This window comes from Lycium ferocissimum, chromosome 11 (genome assembly GCF_029784015.1).
Source record: "Lycium ferocissimum isolate CSIRO_LF1 chromosome 11, AGI_CSIRO_Lferr_CH_V1, whole genome shotgun sequence".
Taxonomy (NCBI): Eukaryota; Viridiplantae; Streptophyta; class Magnoliopsida; order Solanales; family Solanaceae; genus Lycium; species Lycium ferocissimum.
In genome coordinates this window covers 17,140,651-17,162,299 of record NC_081352.1, presented here as the reverse complement: position 1 = coordinate 17,162,299, position 21,649 = coordinate 17,140,651, and the positions used below count along the sequence as shown (strand labels likewise).

Below are 21,649 nucleotides of genomic sequence, written 5' to 3'. Positions count from 1 at the left end.
GGAAGTAGCATTGCCGAAAAGATTAAGAAGACTCTAGCTCTACTTGATCTCTCTGGATCCAAGAACTCTGCTACGAAGGAAGATGATGATACTTCAAGTGACGAATCCTCTCCACTCACACCACATGAAGTAGTCCAGTCAAAGATCAACTTATGTGATAATCCATGCTATTCTCCAACATCCCCAACAATCATGCAAGCAATGGTAACTAACGCTTCGTCAATGGAGGAGACACTGGCAAACTTGGCAAAGGTGATCGATGGCCTGGCCAAGCATGTGCAAAATCAAGACGCTCGGATTGAGAAGTTGATGGACAAGATCGATAGATTAATGGAAGGAGAATCCAGCCACGCACCTGGGAAAGGTCCGGAAGTACAAGAGACTGAACCTCGTGCAAAACAAGTACCACCTACCAAGGAAATTCCTGTTTCTTCTAAAGGGATGATTCCGCTTGACCGACTAAAGGAGTTCATCGAAGAGACTATCAAGGATAAGTACGAAATTGCTGCCAAGTCTTCGTTTACTTACGGAAAGCCGTACACTACAAGAATTGATAGCTTCAAGATGCCCGCCGGTTATCAACCTCCCAAATTTCAGCAATTTGAAGGCAAGGGAAATCCAAAGCAACATGTTGCACATTTTGTTGAAACATGTAACAACATTGGGACCTATGGAGACTATCTCGTCAAACAGTTCGTCCGCTCCCTCAAAGGAAATGCCTTCGACTGGTACACTGATCTTGAGCCTAATTCTATCGATAGTTAGGAGCAACTAGAGCAGGAATTCCTCAACCGCTTTTATAGCACAAGGCGTACCGTGAGCATGGTTGAACTTACAAGTACTCGCCAAAGGAAGGGTGAACCAGTTATCGATTTCATCAATCGATGGAGAAATGCAAGCCTAAACTGCAAAGATAGGCTCAGCGAAGCTTCTGCAATAGAGATGTGTATCCAAGGAATGCATTGCGGGCTTTACTATATCTTGCAAGGAATTAAGCCAAGGTCTTTTGAAGAACTAGCTACTCATGCTCATGATATGGAATTGAGCATGTCTTCTACTGGGAATGAAGTAATGCCTATCTACGACCCTCGCAAAGGAAAGGACAAGCAAGAACCCAAGAAATGGAGCAAGTTCGTTCCTAAGAGTGACAACAAAGAATCTATGAACGTCAATGTCTCGCCTGTAAAGTTTACTACGAAGGTGAGAAAGAAGCACATGAAAGCAACTTCCTTCCAAGATAACAAAAGTCGAAAGTCGACCTTGAAGGAGATGCAAGAAAGAGAATACCCCTTCCTGGATTCTGATGTCCCTGAAATTTTTGATGAACTACTTGAGCTGAAACTCATTGAGTTACCAGAGATGAAGCGGCCCAACGAAGCTGGAAGAACAAACGACCCGAACTATTGCAAATATCATCGACTTGTGGGTCATCCTCTTGAGAAGTGCTTTGTCTTCAAGGACAAAGTTATGCAGTTGGCTAATGAAAATAAGATTCTGCTTGATGATGAGAAGGTAAGTTCGAATCAAATCTCTATCACCTTTGGCTCTTTCGATCCAGTCCAAATATGCAGCTTTGAAGAACATGAGGGAGGACCATTGGAGGAAGATAGAACCCAAGTTGATGAAGCTAATGATGAAGGTTGGATTCTGGTGACTAGGCGGAGACGCTATAAAACAAGTCCACGAAAAGAATCATCTAAACAACCAACAAGGAAAAGGATGGTTAGAAGACTAACGAAGCAGAAATCAGTTGAGCGTCCGAAGAAAGCAAAAGTGGAGGAGAACTACCACCAAGAACCACGACGTCCTGTGACTTTGGAGAAATTCCTACCAAGTTGGTTCCGCAACAAGATAGACAACATTGAGGCATCATGCTTCAATACGAGAAAGAGAAGCAAATGATGAAAGCCTATCAACATTGTCTCGTCATCATCCGAAAAGCTCGTCGAATCTTCTTCGAAAGAGGTACACACATGTGATACAAGAATCACATTCAGATGATGATCTTCTACTTGGCGAAACACTACACAATCGTCCATTGTACATGGTGGGTTATGCCCTCGAGAAGAGGATAAACATAATATTGATAGATGATGGATCTGGAGTTAACATTCTTCCTATTCGTACAATGAAGGAACTTGGCATCACAACTGAAGAACTTTCTGAAAGCCGCTTGATGATACAAGGATTCAATCAAGGGGGGCAACGAGCCATAGGTGCTGTCAAAGTAGATATCACCATCGAAGATTTGCAATCAAGTGCATGGATGCATGTCATCGACGCAAAGACTTCGTATAATATGTTGCTTGGCAGGCCATGGATACACGAGAACAAAGTTGTCCCATCCTCCTACTATCGTGTTTGAAGTATCTTGAAGGCGGTGTCGAAAAAGATAGTTGCCGATGATAAGCCATTTGCGATCGAAGAGTCACACTTCGTCGATGCAAAGTTCTACTTGAAGAACTACATTGTGAGAGAAGTAAAAGTCGACGATATCACAACGACCAACAGTGAGAAGGTCGCAACTAAAAGAGCTGATGAGACCATTGGAAAAGCTGGAGTCGATGCTGAGGTGCCGCACCCCAGTCCGAATAAAGGAAACATTGTGTCTTTAAAAAAGAAGAAGAAGACAACTCCCGTGCTCTGCTATGTTCCAAAGTTGAAGAAAGAGGAAGGGCAACCATCTGAAGCTCAAGGAAATGTGCTAGGGGGGCTAACTCTCCCTATCAGACGAATTGACGCAATAAATTTGTCCTCAAAGCTATTTGGAGACTTCGTGGCTCGAATCCGCCACAAAATATGGCACTCCTACAAAACGTACAAATGAAGGCTTTGATCCAAATGCTTACAAGTTATTTGTCAAGGCTGGGTACAACCCCAACGAGCCATCAAAGTTAGGGAAACTTCCATCAGGAGCTAGCATGATGCAATCACGTGAAGGTTTGGGATACAAACAACCTCCGCCAGTTCGCATATCCATAAAAAAGGCAAGTACCAACTACATCACCGTGGAAGATGAGTCTCGTTGCTTCCAACAAAAGGCCTTCGTTGTTTGATCGTCTTGGAAAGTCGGCCACAAAAGCTTCTGTATTTGAGAGATTAGGGCCGTTGAAACTGAAGAAAAAAGGAAGAACAAGTTCCACAGAGATTATCAAAGCGTGAAAACGCTTGCTTTTCCTGGAACCCAGAAGGATATACAAAGTTTGATTCCTTCTAGAATGAGGTGAGAAACAAACCTTGTGGTTTCATGTGGAGAGGTGCTAAAATTAAAGTCTCACACTGTGGTGTATACCAAGGAGTGTGACGAAGATGAGGAAAGTGTAGGTTCTTCATATCATATTACTACACCAAGTGATCAAGATACTTCATTTCAGATGGAGGTTGCAGAGAAGTTAGAGAACATCTCCTCGTGTTACCACATATCTTTCAATGATGGTGATCCTCGAGAGGATGAAGATGCCAGAGATGCTCCTCCAGAACTTGAAGAAGGGGTGAAAATCACAGTAGACTCTTTAAAAGAAGTTAATCTTGGTACTGATGAAAACCCAAGGCCCACCTACCTAAGTGCTTTTCTAACAGGTGATGAAGAAGACACTTACATGGAAATACTCAAAGAATATAGGGATGTTTTTGCTTGGAGTTATAAAGAGATGCCTGGATTAGATCCCAAAGTAGCGATCCATCATCCGGCGGTCAAGAATGGTGCCCGTCCGTTAAGTAGGCCCAAAGGCATTTCGGACGTATTTGGTTCCTTCAATCGAAAATGAAGTCAACAAACTCGTTGAAGCCGGCTTTATTCGTGAAGTTAAATATCCTACATGGATTTCGAGTATCGTTCCCGTGAAAAAGAAGATCGCCAAATTCGAGTTTGTGTTGACTTCGTGGGATCTTAACAATGCATGCCCTAAAGATGATTTCCCGCTTCCCATCCCAGAATTGATGATTGATGCTACCACTGGTTACGAGGCGATGTCTTTCATGGACGGTTCATCCGGCTATAACCAAATTCGCATGGCACCAAAAGATGAAGAGCTTACTGCATTTCGTACACCCAAGGGTATTTATTGTTACAAAGTGATGCCTTCCGGTTTGAAAATGCTGGTGCCACATATCAAAGGGCCATGCAGAATATCTTTGATGATTTGCTCCACAAAAATGTTGAATGTTATGTGGATGACTTGGTGGTAAAATCAAGAAAGAGGAACGACCACTTGCAAGACCTGAGAATGGTGTTCGAGCGACTTCAGAGATATCAACTTCAAATGAATCCATTGAAATGTGCCTTTGGAGTTACTTCTGGAAGATTCCTTGGTTTCATTATTCGACATCGAGGAATCGAAATTGATCAAGCCAAAGTTGATGCGATTTTGAAAATGCCCGCGCCTCGAAATATCCATGAGTTAAAAAGTCTGCAAGGGAAGCTAGCTTACATTAGAAGATTCATTTCGAATTTAGCTGGAAGGTGTCAACCATTCAGTCATCTCATGAAGAAGGGCGCCCCTTTCAAGTGGGACGAAGCATGTACTAATGCCTTAGAGAATATCAAGTCATATTTAATGAAGCCTCCAGCTAGTAGCCCCCGTACCGGAAAACCATTAATACTATACATTTCAAAGACAAGAAAGGTCGGTTGGAGCGTTGTTGGCCCAAGAGAATAGTGAAGGAAAGAAAATTCTCTTTACTACTTGAGCGAGAATGATGACACCAAATGAGCCGAATTACACGCCAATTGAAAAGTTATGTTTGGCGCTAGTCTTCTCGATTCAAAAGTCAAGCACTACTTTCAAGCTCATAGTATTAACCTCATTTCCGAGCAAATCCCATCAAGTTTGTGATGTCAAAACCAGTCCTCGGTGATCGACTAGCAAGGTAGTACCTCCGCTTTCAACAATTTGAGATTACATACATCCCTCAAAAGGTGTAAAAGGACGGGCATTGCGGACTTCTTAGCGATCACCCGATACCCGATGATTGGGAGCTAACTGATGAACTTCCCGACGAAGATGCAACGGTCGTTGAAATTCAATCTCCGTGGAAAATGTACTTTGATGGTGCTGCACAACGTGATAAAGCTGGTGCTGGTGTGGTGTTTGTTACTCCGCAGGGAGAAGCTCTACCATACTCCTTTACTTTGACACAACATTGCTCCACGCTGAATATCAAGCCCTAATACTTGGACTTGAAATGGCCGTCGACATGAAGCAGTTGCAGTTACAAGTATTTGGAGACTCTCAATTGGTGATCAATCAACTCCTGGGAAGCTATGAATTCAGGAAGCCTGAATTACTCCCGTATCACAGTTATGCTCAGAAATTGATAGGATGGCTTGGTGATGTAACTCTTCAAAGATGTTCCTAGGAGGAAAAATAAGAAAGCCGATGCTTTAGCTGCTCTAGCTTCAGCGCTTACTCAGCCAGATCAAACACAAGTGACTATCTATCAAAAATGGGTAGTACCTCCGTCAAATGAGGATGAAGGCGCGGAAAGTGAGCTTGAGCATCTCGTAGCTGTTTCTGAAGCCGCAAGGAAGACCGGCGACAACCCATCATTGACTACTTAAGTTATGGGATACGCTTTAAGACTCAAGAAGAAGAACCGAGATTCGTCGTCGTGCACCTCGATTCCTTTACTACAAGGATACCTTATATAGAAGATCTTTTGAGGGGATACTCTTGCGATGTTTGGGGGAGGATGAAGCGTCCAAGCTTTGCAAAGAAGCACATTCAGGAGTATGTGGATCACATCAATCTGGACCAAAGCTCCACTTCCACATAAAAAGGATGGGATATTATTAGCCAACGATGGTGAAAGATTGCTTGGACTATGCTCGAAGATGCAAGGCTTGTCAGTTTCATGCGAATTTTATACATCAGCCGCCCGAAGCATTACACCCGACCGTAGCATCTTGGCCATTTGACGCTTGGGGGTTGGATGTCGTTGGTCCATTGCTGAAGTCTTCTGGTGGACACTTGTACATCCTAGCTGCAACCGATTACTTCTCGAAATGGGCCGAAGCTGTCGCTCTTAAAGAAGTGAAGAAGGAGAATGTTGCGAACTTTATCCGAGTAAATATAATCTACCGCTTCGGCATTCCTCGTTACATAATAACGTACAATGGCAATCCATTTGATAACAAATTGATGAACAAGATTTGTGATCTCTTCGGCTTCAAGCAGCGTAAATCTTCTATGTATCATGCTGCCGCCAACGGTCTAGCTGAAGCGTTCAATAAGACTTTGTGTAACTTGTTGAAGAAGGTTGTCTCCAAGTCCAAAAAGGATTGGCATGAACGAATGGAAGAAGCCTTGTGGGCATATAGGACAACTTACCGCACACCAACGCAAGCAACCCCGTACTCGCTTGCTTATGGAGTTGAAGCAGGGGCCTACCACTTGAGCGCCAAATACCTTCTTTACGACTTGCTATTCAAGAAGGGCTCACCGAAGAGGAAAATGCTCGATTGCGTCTTGCGAGTTAGAAGCACTTGATGAGAAAAGGTGGAGGCTCAACAAAATCTTGAATGTTATCAAGCCCGTCTATCTCGTGCCTTCAACAAAAAGGTTCGCTTGAGGTCCTTCCAAGTGGGAGATCAAGTCCTTGCAGTAAGAAGACCCATCATCGTTTCCCATAAGTCTGGGGGCAAATTCACCTCAAAATGGGATGGACCATATGTCGTGCAAGAAGCATATTCAAGTGGCGCTTACAAGCTTTTTGATGTGGATGGCCTGAGGATCGGTCCTATCAACGCAAAGTTCTTGAAAAAGTACTATCCTTGAAGTAAGATGCTGCTCCTTAAGGCACGAGCATAAACTGCATGCAACTCCTGGCCCGCAAGAGTATAATTGTGCACGGCCCAAGAAAATGTCCGCTAGGTTGAAAATCAAGGGCGGCCAAGGCAAAAAAACACAAAAAAAAATGTCCACTAGGTTGAAAATCTCGCAAGAGGCGGCCTAGGCAAAAGTTAGGACACAAAAAAAAAAAAAAGTCCACCGGGTTGAAAACCTCGCAAAGAGGCGGGGCAAAAGTTAGACACAAAAAAAATGTACAAAAGAAAACCTAGGCAAAAGTTAGGACACAAAAAAAAAAAAAAAAAAAACTCATTTTTTCTGAACTACGGTATGACTTGATCCTCTTCACCGAGGTACGTAGGCGCTTAGAGTTTTATTCTAAGTTCAGTCGCATGAGTAAAAAAAAAAAAAAAAAAAAAAAAAAACATCCCCCTATGCGTTGTTCAAAATGAAGTTCGCCAACTGGCGCATGGAGATCGTACATACAAGCATCCTTTTGCTTCAATTTGGACTTTCACTAAATATCGGTGTCCAACGAAGGCAAATCTCCATGACAAATGGGTTTCTCCAATGGAATGACTGTAATCTCTTAGCAAGTGGTTAAATCAAGGAGTTAAAGTCTGCAAGACCATTGGTCCCAAAATTGAAGGCCTCAAATCCGGCAACTCTTTGAGTTGAAGTCCAAAGCCATCGCAACTGCAAGGCAAAACCTTCCAATATGTTAGTCTTCAAGCTAAAGTTTTAAATTCATCATGTCTGCAAGTCGAAGCCTTAAAATCCAAAGAAGCCTTCAAGTTCAATCCTTCAAATCCGTCAAGTTTTCAAGTTGAAATAAAAAAATCTAAGGTGGATTTCCCGAATTTATCTAGGATGATCCAAAGGGTTTCCAACTTTGATTTTTGGACTCATATTAGATTAGTAAGTCTAGTTTCCTAAGAATTTGGCGGCTCATGATTTTGATGTTCCTACATCGAGATATGAATTTTCTCGACGAAACTGCGCAAATCTGAAACTATCAACGTTTTAGCATGTATTGTCAAATTCTTGAATTTATCTGGAACTATTCAGATTGTTGTTGGCCTTGATTTTTGGAAAAATGCTATATTTATGAGTCTAGTTTCTTGGGAATTTTACGGATCGTGATTTCAACACCCCTACGTTAAGATATGAATTTTTTGGCGAAACTGCTCGAATCTGCGAAATATTGGCGTTTCAGCATGTAGAGCCAAATTCTTGGATTTATCTGGGATGATCTATATGTTTTTTGCCTTTTATTTTTGGACACATGCTAGAATCATGAGTCTAGGTTCTCAGGAATTTTTCGGCTCGTGATTTCAACGCCTCTACTTCGAGATATGAATTTTTTGGCGAAACTGCTCGAATCTGCGAAATATTGGCATTTCAGCATGTAGAGCCAAATTCTTGGATTTATCTGGGATGATCTATATGTTTTTTGCCTTTGATTTTGTACACATGCTAGATTTATGAGTCTAGGTTCTCGGGAATTTTTCGGATCGTGATTTCAACGCCCCTACGTTGAGATATGAATTTTTTGGCGAGACTGCTCGAATCTGAGAAATATTGGCGTTTCAGCATGTAGAGCCAAATTCTTGGATTTATCTGGGATGATCTATATGTTTGTTGACTTTGATTTTTGGACACATGATAGATTCCTAAGTCTAGTTTCTTGAGAATTTTGCGGCTCATGATTTCAACGCTCCTACATCGAGATATGAATTTTTTGGTGAAACTGCGCGAATCTGAAACTATCGGCGTTTCAGCATGTAAAGCCACCCGCAAGAACTTCGAGACATGAACAACAACATTTAAGATAAAGCAAAGCCTAATACAATAGCAATGTGCAATGAAACAAGTAAATGATCCTTGATGTTGAAGCACAAAAGAAATATCAATGAGAATTGCAGTATAAACCAAAACGCTAGAAGCTTTTATTACTATCGAGAACATCAACTAATCAAAGGCAAGAAAATAAAAGGAGAGCAAGAAAAAAAAATGTTCCTATAGACTAATCTAAACACAATTTATAATTGATTAAGTCTTGGCGCATAGCTTCTAGACGCTCCTTCTTCTGCTCCAAATCAATCAAGTCGTCAGCATTCGATAAGTCTACGTCAAAGCATGCATCGAACTCATTGCTAGCAGTCGAGGCTCCTAATTTGGCTTCTTCAACTTCTTTCTCGGTGACTTCTAAGAGGGCTTCTAAATCTCTCTCTTTTTTTCGCAACTTCTCTATCTTCTCCTTCACCTTATCTAGGGATTGATGGATAGAGGATACTTCTGCAACCTTTTCGTATTCTTCGAGCATGGCATTCGAAAGACGCTCTCCAGCTGCTATAAACGACTCTTTTCTTGCAGCTTCCACATCCTTATCATGTAGAGTTGATCGTGCCTGGTCATATGAAGCAGCAAACTCAAAGAAGGAGTTCAATAATTTTGTCAAAGGTGAAACATCCACATCCTTGCCATCCATCTCTTCGAGGATCACTCGGATCTCATCTTCAAGGGACGAAGCGCAGTCTACATCACTTCTCGAGAGCTTACCTTGAATCACATCCCAAAGAGTAGAGATAAACTTCTTTCGATGGTCTAGGACAACCTTCTTTCCATCGAACACGGACACCGAAGCTGCTGGACGCTTGTGTATATCAGAACTCAATCTTTCTCTAACTTCATCACGAGGAAGGGAAGTTGAATCTTTTCCTACTCTGGCTGTAAAAGGTGGTTGCATTAAGTCCGGACCAGATATAGACTCAGTACTATCTTGTGACCCTTCTCGTTGCAATACTCTGAGACCACTTGACTGCACAAGAAAGACGAATAATTAGTAAAGGTCACTGAGGTATACCTGGTAAACTAAAAGTTTATTTTATCATACCTCTTTAATAGGAGCTGTCATAGTCTTTGAAGGGCTACCAATGCTGTCAGAGATTTCAACCACAGGAGTTTTAGTATCTTCCAAGCTACTTGGACGTGCTTTCACTCTCTTAAAGTTACGATCTCCATTGCTACTCTCGCTCCTTTCTTGGGATAGTCTTTTGGAAGAATAGACGACTTGAGCAGGGCACTCTTCTCCTAAAACATTTGAAGGCAATTGAGCTTCCTTTCCTTGGTGCTGCCCAGACAACTTAGCATTTGAAGCACAAGGGATGTTAGTATTGGGGACTTCATTTGCACATACTTCATCTGATTCTTCCAAGAGTGCGGTAGCAATTGGCCCAACAATATTCATTAAAGTCTGCAGGTGTTTGTCAAGGAAATCCCCGTGCGTCTTCTTCCACCAGTCCGGTAGTCGGTGAAGAGAGTTTCTTTACATTAGAAGTGATTGAAGGAAAAACTGCTCGTGACATAGATCGATCCATCGTGCAAATCCTCCAAAACATGAGCCCTTCGTCTAAAGATACATCGCGGACATCATTCCCTAAAATACCAGGCTTGTTTTGATAAAACCCAAATTGATGACTGAATCGATGTGGACTATATGGCTCAATGATGAATGAATTATCGCACCTCGGAGGGAGATAGTTAAAATGAATATTCATAAAATAACTTGACTCCAGCTCTGGCGCTCTACCACCATCTACATAATAGTAAGGGTGAGAATTATTTAGCATGGTTGATGTCCAAATCGCGTTTTCCCCAATATGAATGCGTCTTCTCGCGTCACTTTTGTCAAAATACTTTGCACCACCTTCCCCTGAGTAGGCCACCATCTTGGGAATAGATGGTCCATGGGTAAGTGGATAATGAGTTTTAAAATAATGGGCAAGCCAGCCATAAACATAATGAATAAGAAAGCAAACTTTAATTTGATCAAGTTGCGAGGAAGATGAAATCTTATTCAAGCCATTGTAGATACTTGCCAAAACTGGAATAGCAAGGCCGACCTTCCGTCCACTCGCCATCATGCTTGCCATCTTGAAAGTCCCTGGACGAATGAAATCACCTTTCTTATTTGGGAAGACGAAAGCGCACAACCAACAGGACAAGAAAGCTGCCAAATATGTATCGTCTCTTTTGTCATACGTCACCCCAAGCTTGGAAAATACCGCGTCTTCCATGTTTGACCATGTTGTCGTATCGGGTAAAGTCCCAGTAGGATTATGTGTCGATTTGAGACGAGCAGATTTCTTTTCCTTCCTTGGTGGAGCAGGTTCATACCTTAAAGGTTTCTTGCACCAAAATTTTATCCACTTGCTCAATGAGACTTCTTGGTCAACACCCCGGAGATGATGGAAGGCTGCGAACAAATATTCACAAGCTCGAGAAACATATCTTGTTCTTCTATGGTCTAATCCTGTAAGTTCCTTGGCCTAAGGAACCACTTCTTCATAAAGAGAACCCCAAATAGGTAAGCCTCCAAAAACATGTAAGTCCCAAAGGGAAATGGATAATTCACCAACAGATGTAAGGAGTGTATTCGTCTTGGGGCACCAAGCTTCACAAAATGCTTGCAGAATATCTGAATTGCGATCGTAAGTAAAAAGTGAAGCGTAAACCGCATCGTAAATCTGAGCCGTACCCAAGATTTCTTGACTCCTCCCAAGTATATCTTCAGCCCATTCCCAATACCCTGGAATGTGACGATACTCTCCCTCAATCGTCACGGTGTCTCCCCAGCGTATCTCTCCTTGAATTATACGACGAGCTAAGCACGGTAGCGCGGACGCAATGTTGGCATGATGATGGTTTGGTGCTTGGAGTGACCACATCTTGGATGATCGATTAGAATTTTGGGTTTTCTCCGACGTCCAATTTGCCATATGAAGCGGATTCCTCAAAGAAGGCCACGGACTCGCATATCGCCCAGCTAGTATGGTATGAATCAAGAATCTAGTTTGCTCCGCGCCATCTTCAGTCTCAACTACGAGATACCTGAGTTTGGTGGATGGGGAAGTGTAGTGTCTGAAGTAAACCATCTCTTCAAGCTGCAAAGGACAAGAGAAGTTATTAGTAGCAGACTTGAGATATCCATAGGTACAAAGACCTTGACAAATGAACTCCCTAAATTCTTAAGGCGGGGACGAGTGTCCATCCCTTTGCGCCGTAAGATTACCTTACCGTTCTTAGGGCGGGGATGAGTGTTCATCCCATTGCGCCGTAAGATTACCTTACCGTTTTTAGGGCGGGGACGAGTATCCATCCCTGTGCGCCGTAAGATTACCTTACCGTTCTTAAGGCGGGGACGAGTGGCCATCCCTTTGCGCCGTAAGATTACCTTACCGTTCTTAAGGCGGGGACGAGTGTCCATCCCTTTGCGCCGTAAGATTACCTTACCGTTCTTAGGAGGGGGACGAGTATCCATCCCTTTGCGCCGTAAGATTACCTTACCGTTCTTAGGGTGGGGACGAGTAACCATCCCTTTGCGCCGTAAGATTACCTTACCATTCTTAAGATGGGGACGAGAATCCATCCGTTTGCGCCTCAATATTATCTTGTTCATGCATGGGTCATTCTCTTGAACAAGAACTCATCATTGTCGTTTGGACCAAAAAAAAAAAAAAAAAGGGAAAACACAGAAGAAGATATTTACCTAGGTACGGGTATATCTTAGTTGTCAAAGATAGATGAAGTTGATATGTCAAGTTCTCTTGCCTGCTGAAAGGATATGAGATCGTTAAAAAGGATGTCCACAACCACTAGCTTCCATTCATAAGTCACAGTAAATTAAAGATGCAAGTCACAAAGTACGGTGGCTCTTGATTTACAAAACACAACTTCATGTCATTGGTAAGTCAAAAGATATCATGAAAATTTGGCAATTGAAGAAGCTAAATCCCGCTTTCATGTTGGAAAAGGAAGGACAAACACAAGATAAGCAAGTAGGAGCACATGATACATCCAAAGTTCTGACAAGCATTGAGATGAATGCAACGGGTATTGTACAATAATATTTGGCATATCTATAACTTCAAGAAATGCATGCAAAGAAATCGGATAAGATATGCGACCATTTTTTTATTTTTTTTGGCATTCTTTTGAAACCATAGAAAAGAAAAAAAAGAAAAAAAATTAACAAATATTCTTGATTCACAAAACTCAAAGGAAATTAAATGGTCTAGTTTCATATGGAAATTTCATTGCTATGCATGAAATAATTCTCTATTTGCAAAAAAGCACAAAAAGCTACTCACTACCTTTCGTGGATGTTCATGGCCCAAAACTCGGAAATAATTATGAGCTTTCTATTTGACGGGTATTTATAAGAGTATAAAGTCGGTGGATGCAATTGTTGTTTGATATGGACTCTATTTAATTAGTGTTCTCCTAATGAAAGTCAAATCACTTGTAGTATTCTAATGGGACTTGACTTGTGGCAGTGGAATACGTTGGAAACAAATTTTGTTATGTCAAAGAACTCCAGACAAGTTATTTTTGTTAAGCCCCCAAAAAAAAATGCTACTTTTATATGTACTTCAAGTCTAATCGTGGCTCGATATCCCACACCCGATAATCCTTGAAGTAGGGGGCATTTGTGGACAATGAAATTTTGTTAAGTTTAAATTACAAGAAATTTTGATTATATTAAATTCAAGATATATTAGTCCAAATAAATTGTGGGCTAATATAATTGGGTTAATTATTTAAGTCAATAAATATGGATTTAAGTAATGGTCCAATTTCATTGGGCTAGTCCATTAATTTGGGCTACAAATGATGAGCCCACTTTGTCAAGCCCAAGATGTCATCTTATTCAAGAGGCCCAAATTGGTGCCACGTGTCAAATGACGTGGCACGCCAAGTCAAATAAAGGAGCCTATAGGGTCATGCCACGTGTCAAAATGATGCAGCATGCCTAGTCAAATCAAAGGCCAATGAAGATGCGCCATGTGTACAAGTGACATGTTCCGGCCAATCAAATATCGGCATGTCGACAAATCGATTGGTTGAAAGAAGTCTGTCCTTATCACAACTCCTCCATCCTACAACTATAAATAGGAGTCTCATAATTCAGAAAAAGGGACAAAAATTCTAACAAGAAGCAAGAGAGAGCTCGTGGATCAAACGCTGCAGATTTCTCTACAAGCTAAAAGTATTCAAGCATTCAAGTATTTCTCTAGAAGTTCTAGAGATCCAGACGAAGATTCAAGACCAAGCTCAAAAGCCCTTGAATTCAAGTCCAAGTCAAAATCAAATCCATCAAGTTCAAGATCAAGCTCAAAAGCCCTTGAATTTACTATAGAAAAGGCGAATCAGAGGAATCATAGAGATTGTAACACTCATATTCTGAAATCAAATACAAAGATTGTTGCGATATTTTCCTGTCTTGATTATTATTTTCTCGACGCGAATTTTATTGTCTACAATGGTAATACTTATTTGTAATAGTGTTTACATTAATTGGCACGAGTAAAATTTGGAAGAAAAACAAATAAGGGAAGAACTAAGGAATTAGTGTCTATATAAAATATGGAGAATATGCATATAGCAAATTGAGTTAGGCTTCTACATACATCAACGTAAGCTTCCTTTCACTATCTTGGTTCTTTATTTTTTTCTTATGGCTTATCAATAATGTTGCTCTTCAAATTTGTTCATTGATTCCTCACCCTTCTTCTACGTTAATTTACAATATATAACTCTTTTTTAGTTTTTATTATTTTATATTTATTGTTCTCTTACATTGCATATATTTGCTACAAAAATTACTTATTCCAAGAACGTATTCGAAAGTATTTTACCATTCATTTAGTTCGAAATAATGTTATACATAGTACGCTCATGTAAGTTCATCGTCGCAAAATCAATCGACTAATTTACATTCCTTGTCCAATGTACACATTCAATTCATTTTTGGTTAAGAATAGTCTTCATAAATTATAGAAAATATAATATTAGAAAATCCGACGTCGAAAGTCGAAACTCGAAACTAAACAAAATTTTGAAGAAAGATAAATAGTTGCCATAAAATTCAAGATATTTTTGCCCTATATTTTTAAATTATTACTTTAGGATTAGAAGTCTTTTAGTACCAATAATATTCCTTACGTTGTGTTCTTTTGTTTAGGTTTAGAGTTCGTGTTAGGCTCAGGCTTAGGACTCTTTTATCAAAATTGTCGTAGATCATATATAAAGGGGGGAAAATTACCTTAGGATTAAGATATTAGTATCACTTAGGTTTAGAATAAAAGTTCGTAGATAAGTTCAATTTTCTTTTCCTGTAGTGTTTGTTGTGGTACGCGTTTTGATCACGTGCAAAGCGTGTACACTAAACTAGTTTTAAGAAAATAATGAGGTTCAATTTTCAATACTAAGAACATTAAAGATTGAACCAAGAGTTTAAATTTGTAAGCCGGCTCTACAGACGGTACTTTTGCTCTAATACTTTTAGTAGAAGTCACACATCTGGAGCCACAATTTTTCAAATTCAACATTTAAATTAATTACACACACTAAATAATTATAAGCTCTTATTAAAAAAAAAATATAGTATCATTAATCAGGAAAGTAGCTTCTTGAAATAAAATTAGCTTAACTGTTTTTAAATCGCCTCATATTTATCATGCATTCTTAGCTTATCCAAATGAATAGAATATACAACACGTGAATTCAAATTCAATATCTCAACCATTCAAACCTCAATGACTAGGTTAATTTCTGTTACATCATAGAAATTAAAGAAGATTAAAATTAAGATATCTGAAGGATGTTACTGTGAGCCATGCTTAAGCAAATATATTTGTGATAATACAATTGTTGGTATCAGGTAATCAACAAGTCGTTGTAGTATAGTGGTAAGTATTCCCGCCTGTCACGCGGGTGACCCGGGTTCGATCCCCGGCAACGGCGTATGCTTTTGTTTAAACTTTTCATTCGAGGATAACAATTGAGTGTTCCAATTCAAATGGACATTTGCACTTTGTCCCTATTTTGTGCTCGTTTTTAATTTTTATCCCTTAAAACAAATGGATTTTTTGCGAAGCATAAATTTATAATTTCGCATTATAATATTATACAAGTTATGCCTAATCATTATAGAACTTATGTTCTACTAGGCATAAATTCGATTTTGATAGACAAAAATTAAAGACCAGACAAACCGTGCACTTTCTTCATAAGTGGACATATAGGAGGTAAGAAGAATTGCACCGGACAAGAGTAAGCAATCGAAATGGCCCATTAGTATTTTGCTTAATGGGCCAGATAGATTTGCGTAATGACTATGGGTTGTAGACTTGAAATATCAGCCCACTTAACAGCTTCCTCTCTGGTTACTGGATCACTTCCAAAATTCCGATACAAAATACATATAAAAGTGCAGTTATGTCTTTACTAAGTGGTCGTTTGGTTCAAGGTATAAGGTGGGTTATCCCGCGTATAATTTTTATCTGCGCGTTTGGTATAAGGTATAAAATAATCCCGAATAAATTTATACCTTGTACCAAACGTGGTATAAAAATTAGCGCCGAATAAATTTTACCTTATACCTTCTTAACCCACTTATCTTTGGTATTATTTTATACCATCTTTTAGATGGTATAAAATAATCCCACTATATGGGATAAATTAGTCCCGGGATTATAATCCCGGGACTATTTCGACTAGCAACCAAACGACCCCTAAAGGAATAGGAGAAATTATATACTCCCTTAGTTTTATTTTATAATGTAGTGTTTGACTAAGTACGTATCAAATTTAAGAATGAAATAAATATTTTTAGAACTTGCGGTTATAAACATGTGAAGATATTGTTTACAGCTATAAAATCATATTATTAAGAGTAAATGAGAAAAAAAATCAAAGATTTTCAAATATACAAATACGTCAGTCATTTTAACCAGATCCAAAAAAAAAAACTCTATAAAACGAAAAAGATGAGACAATTACCAACAATAACGTCATATTCGGTGTAATTTCACATGTGGGTCTGGAGAGGATAATGTGTAAGCAGATCTTACCCCTACCTTATGTGAGGTATGTATGTTATTTCCGATAGTTAACCCAAGAAAGCAATTCAAGGTAGTCATAGCAAAAGAAAATGTGAAAGTGAAGAAGGCATGACAAATAATAAGGAAAGCATGATATAGCATTCTAAAAGAAAGGAATCGTAACAACAACTAATTAGATAATACGATAACTAAAGTACAAGAAACAACAGATAGTAACAGATTTAAAGAACAAGGAACTACAAGCAAGAAAAATATTAAAATTACCGCCAAGCCTATCACATAAGAAAGTGAGACAACGTTCAACTAAATTATTGGTAATTGCTAAGGTGTTTTACAAGTCTTAACCATTGGCTATTAGCGCTCATCTCCAGCTCTATTTCCAACCTTTCATATCATATATCACTCTCGTATGCAATACCTTTTATTTATGGAATTCAAGAAAAGAAAGGCATTGCCCAATACATTTATTCTACGGAAAGGGCCTAAAATACCCTTAAACTATTAGAATTGGTACGAAAATGCCCTCCATCCACCTTTCCGTCCCTAAATACTCCCGTCATTAACCTATGGGTCTAAAAATCCCTTATTTCTAACGGCCCACGTCTAATTAAAAAAATTATTAATTAATTTACACGTGACATCACCTAATTGGCCTAATTTTGGGAAAATTAAAAAACTCCCCCCCCCCCCACCCCACCCCCCATCTTAGTTTATTCATTCAAGTATTGTGGCAAAGTGTTAGGTGGAATATATGTTAGGCTTCTCCAATACCCATTTGATGAAAATGGCATAGTTAAAGGGGTTAATTACATCATAGGTCATGCTTTTAAATTTAGGCACATAATTAGCACTACTTTTAAACCTTTTCAAAAATAGCAAATTTTATTTCTTTTAGAAAATGGTATATGGAAAAAAACTCCCCCAAATCAGGGATTCAATTGTTTATTCATTATTATCATTTATCTCACTTCCTTAAAGGATAAACCCCTCTTTATTATCATTATCTCTCTTCAAACATCTACATTCTTCTTACTTCTCTCTTTCTTCAATCAATACATCCCCCTATCTGCTACTAACTCATCTCCTCGTTCATTTCCATTTTTCCTTGTTACTGCGAGTTTTCAAGCATTTGCGCAAGGCTAACATTATGTAATACACATTATGTGTGCACTTGTGACTTACGTTAAAAAAGACTCATTAAAAATTTAAACTAGGCAAAATTTGTTAAAAAAAAATCCAATAAATACATTTCAAAACAACACGTTCGAAAGATAATTATTATATGAGGTATATCATATACAAATATTACTTAGGTCACACAAAAAATTATACGATATATATAAAATTTATTATAAAAGGTATAATAAAATATGAGGAACATAAATTTCTTATACTAGATATTGCAAAATTATACGAGATATATAAAATATATTATATAAGTGTAACAAAATTATACGAATGATATTCTATGTATAACGATATTATAATACTACTCATTCCCCACCTTTTTGAATCAAAACTATGATTTTATTCTCCATGAATGAACAATGAAATTAGACTAGGGAGGAAAAAGTAGAAAAGGAAAATAAAATACTGCCAATATATCTAATAGATTAGGGAGGAAGTAGAAAGGGGGAAACATATAAAAAGCAGTTATAGAATATATCTTATGAGCGAAAAAAAAAAAAAAAAAAAAAAAAAAGGGAAGATAATGAGCAAAAAAGTAGGAAGATAATGTAATGGGTTATTATTGACGTGATTGGAATGAATCCTTATATGTAGCAAATCTGCTTTAACTCTTTACCTGACATTGAATGTTTAATTGTATTTACTGCTTAGAGTATGTAAATATTTTTCTATTATTGTATATTTACGTTTTCTTCCCTAGTTAAAATTTGGATTGGTCAACTGTTGTTCTTAAAATTTGACTAAGTTGTACTATATATAGGAGCAAGCCTCAAGCTATTAAATAATACCCTTTAAGTTTTCCCCTAGCTTTTAATATCTAGTATTTCACTTAAATGAGGTTGTCCTAACCAAACAAACATTAAAATTAAATCGCTATATATATGTTGTCTCCAAGGCTAAACATTTGGCTTTCATTTTTGGTGATTAAATATATTAAAAGTAATATGAACTTTGCTTCAAACTTGACATTGACAGAATAAGGTCAAAATTTGCATTTGATGACAGCCAAGTCGTTATTATCTTTGCTTTTTTTTTTTTTTTTTTTTTTTCTCAAGCATATACTTTTAATAATTGCATAATTGAAAAAACATATGATTGTTGGTTTGGACGAAGAAGACGCTAAAAATGGAAGAGAGTAGAAGTGGGTCAAAGGGGTTTGGGTGGGCTGGTGGGGGGGGGGGGGGGGGGGAGTTGTTTTTATTTTTATTTTAATTTATTGTGGGACCCAAATTAGGCTAATCAGGTGATGCCACATGTAAATTAATTAATGATTTTTTTAATTGTACGTGGACCGTTAGAAATAGGGGCATTTTTGACCCCATAGGTTAACGGCGGGAGTATTTGAGGGCTGAAAGGTGGATGAAGGATATTTTTGTATCAATTCTAATAGTTTAAGGGTATTTTAGGCCCTTTTCCGTTTATTCTATACAACAAGAATTCCAAGCCGTAGGCAATGTGAATTAACCGTCTACCCTAATTTACAACCTCCACATCTCCTATCTAGGATCATTTCCTCGGCAGTACTACCTAGCACTAGTAATTTATTAGTATGAAATTTGAACTCGTAACTACCATCCGAATTTTGACTTCCTAGCTCTTGGACTGTCCTTTGGAACATGTAATGTAGATGGGAGACGTGCTAAATCTGAAAGGGATACTTACTGATTTGATTAACTGAACTTGGATTGATTTAGTCCTGATAATCCAAATGTTGCCTTAATCAATCAGTATGCATTTGTGCAGTCGTCAAAGAAATATACCTGTTCATTGGATTGTACATTTCGAAGCTATCTTGGACTGGAATCTTGTACTGCCAATTAAAACAAAGATTTTCTTGTTCATTCTTGTCACTGTATTGTTCATCATTGTTACTAATTACTAGAAATTAGGAACGTTTAACATTTGCAATTTGATAGATTTAAGAGAGGGAGGGATGTTTCATAAGTACAAACACTTACCAAAGATTTGGCAATTTGAGTGTAATTTAATCTGTATTGTCTGCTCCCTCATCTCTCAAGGTCTACTGGTCGTCTTTTTTCTAGACCTTTTTCTTGTGCTATGGACAACTGATCCATTCTTATTATATATTACTCTCTCTGTCTTAATTTATGTGACACATTTTGAATTTTAAGAGTCAAATTTTTTAAGTTTGACTGTTAATTACATATATGAAATATTTATTTATTTTTAAAATAAAATTTACATATTTAGAGATTATGTAAAAAGTACTATAAATCAAAATAACTGACAATTCAAAATATTTTTACCGCCTATGAAAAAATCACGGTCAAAGAAAAATTCGTTTGACACTCGACTCCAAAATTTGTCACATAAATTTGGATGGTAGGAACATTGTATTATGTGAGATAGTATATTTAATAAAAATACTTGTTTATTAATAATATCTAAGAGAACACCTAATTTTAAACAATATCTTTAAACAAAACAAAAAAAAAAAAGATCTTGACTATTTAAAAAAAAAAAAAAGATCTTGAGTATTTTGAATTAGAATTTCTCAAAGCTTTTTTTTTTTAACCAAAAGTTGCATATGTGTAAAGAGAAAAGCTAATTTATGACTTCAGTATCACAATTAGTTGCATTAACTAGCTAGTTCGTGAACCAAAGATACTCTGAATATAAATTTACTTGATGAATTAAATTTTAAGTGTTAGAGTGTGTGTGGTTAAATGTGAGATATAGATATATGCAAACAAATGTTATGTAATTTAAAGAAGGGCAGCCTGGTGCAAATATATATATGTTATGTATCTATGTTTTTTAATAACATATTGTGGTGTTCGGGCTAGCTTGTGTTCACCTCAACTAATTACACGCAAAGACCGGCCACCTCCCATAAATACGAATACCGTTTGCAATAGTTCTGGATTTTGTTATTTATCTCTAAAATGGTTCTTTTCTTTTGCTAGGGCAATGTACATCTTAGCAATGGTCCTTTGAAGAAAAAATTTTATTCACACCTGATATTACATTAAATCAATTACTATTAAATGGCATTGTCTTCTACACATTGTTTTTTCAGCTAAACAAATACCTGATTTGGTGCGAGTTAAAAATTTCCATCATCAACTCGCTGCTTGAATAAACCAAACTGGCCTATTGGGAAAATATATTAAGAAATGAAGGCTGTGTTAAGTGCAAAGTAAACGAAGAAGCAAAACACACAGAACATGTTAAAACATTGCCTCTTTTCTCTAAACATGTTCTCTGATTAATTTAAGGTTATTGTCCGGCCTTCCTAGGAATTTGAAAATTGTTCTGTCTCCTGCTTGTCCCTCGTATAACGGCTCATCCAATAACTTAAATTAGCCGGAAGATATAAATATATATATTGTTCATGTATAATATGTGTATAAGCGTGTATAATTAATATATAAACTATGTATATTGACTAAGCAAAGTAACAGTAAATCCAGCCAGTTACTTTTGTTAAGATCACTTGCCCTTAGATTATTTTTTTCCAACCTTTTTTGTTGTCATTAAAGGGTATACAATTTTACTTGTTGGCCTCATAATGCATGAAAAAATAGGAGAATAAAAGAGCAAAACCATGAAAGGAAAACAGAGGGAGAAGATTCCAATTAGCGGGTTGATTATTTTTCATATTTGATGAATTAAAATTTTAGTGCAACAAGATGTACATATGTATAAATATATATTAGTGGGCGATATACTACTATATGCTATCTTCTTTTCATGGTATTTGGCTTTTTTGTTCGAGCAAGAGTACTCCAAACTGGTGAAGCC

The 21,649-nt window shown here is 37.9% G+C and overlaps 2 protein-coding genes and 1 non-coding gene across 3 annotated transcripts; 2 read left to right on the top strand and 1 right to left on the bottom strand.

Annotated features, from left to right (window-relative positions):
• The first annotated feature begins 2,044 nt into the window (after positions 1-2,044).
• LOC132038083 (uncharacterized) lies at positions 2,045-5,560 on the top strand. The gene is made up of 7 exons (XM_059428807.1): positions 2,045-2,335; positions 2,378-2,776; positions 2,865-2,987; positions 3,297-3,702; positions 3,806-4,057; positions 5,105-5,291; positions 5,359-5,560. The coding sequence occupies exons 1-7, from the start codon at positions 2,045-2,047 to the stop codon at positions 5,558-5,560; spliced, it is 1,860 nt and encodes a 619-aa protein (XP_059284790.1).
• A 5,327-nt stretch (positions 5,561-10,887) lies between these two features.
• LOC132036814 (uncharacterized) lies at positions 10,888-12,436 on the bottom strand. Its single transcript, XM_059427204.1, has 2 exons — positions 12,192-12,436; positions 10,888-11,734 (listed from the first exon to the last, which is right to left on the bottom strand). Exons 1-2 carry the CDS (start codon positions 12,192-12,194, stop codon positions 11,120-11,122), a joined length of 618 nt encoding a protein of 205 aa, XP_059283187.1. The 5' UTR covers positions 12,195-12,436; the 3' UTR covers positions 10,888-11,119.
• Positions 12,437-15,524: 3,088 nt separating this feature from the next.
• On the top strand, positions 15,525-15,596 carry TRNAD-GUC (transfer RNA aspartic acid (anticodon GUC)). The gene has a single exon. It is a non-coding gene; the product is annotated as a tRNA-Asp (tRNA).
• Positions 15,597-21,649: the final 6,053 nt, after the last annotated feature.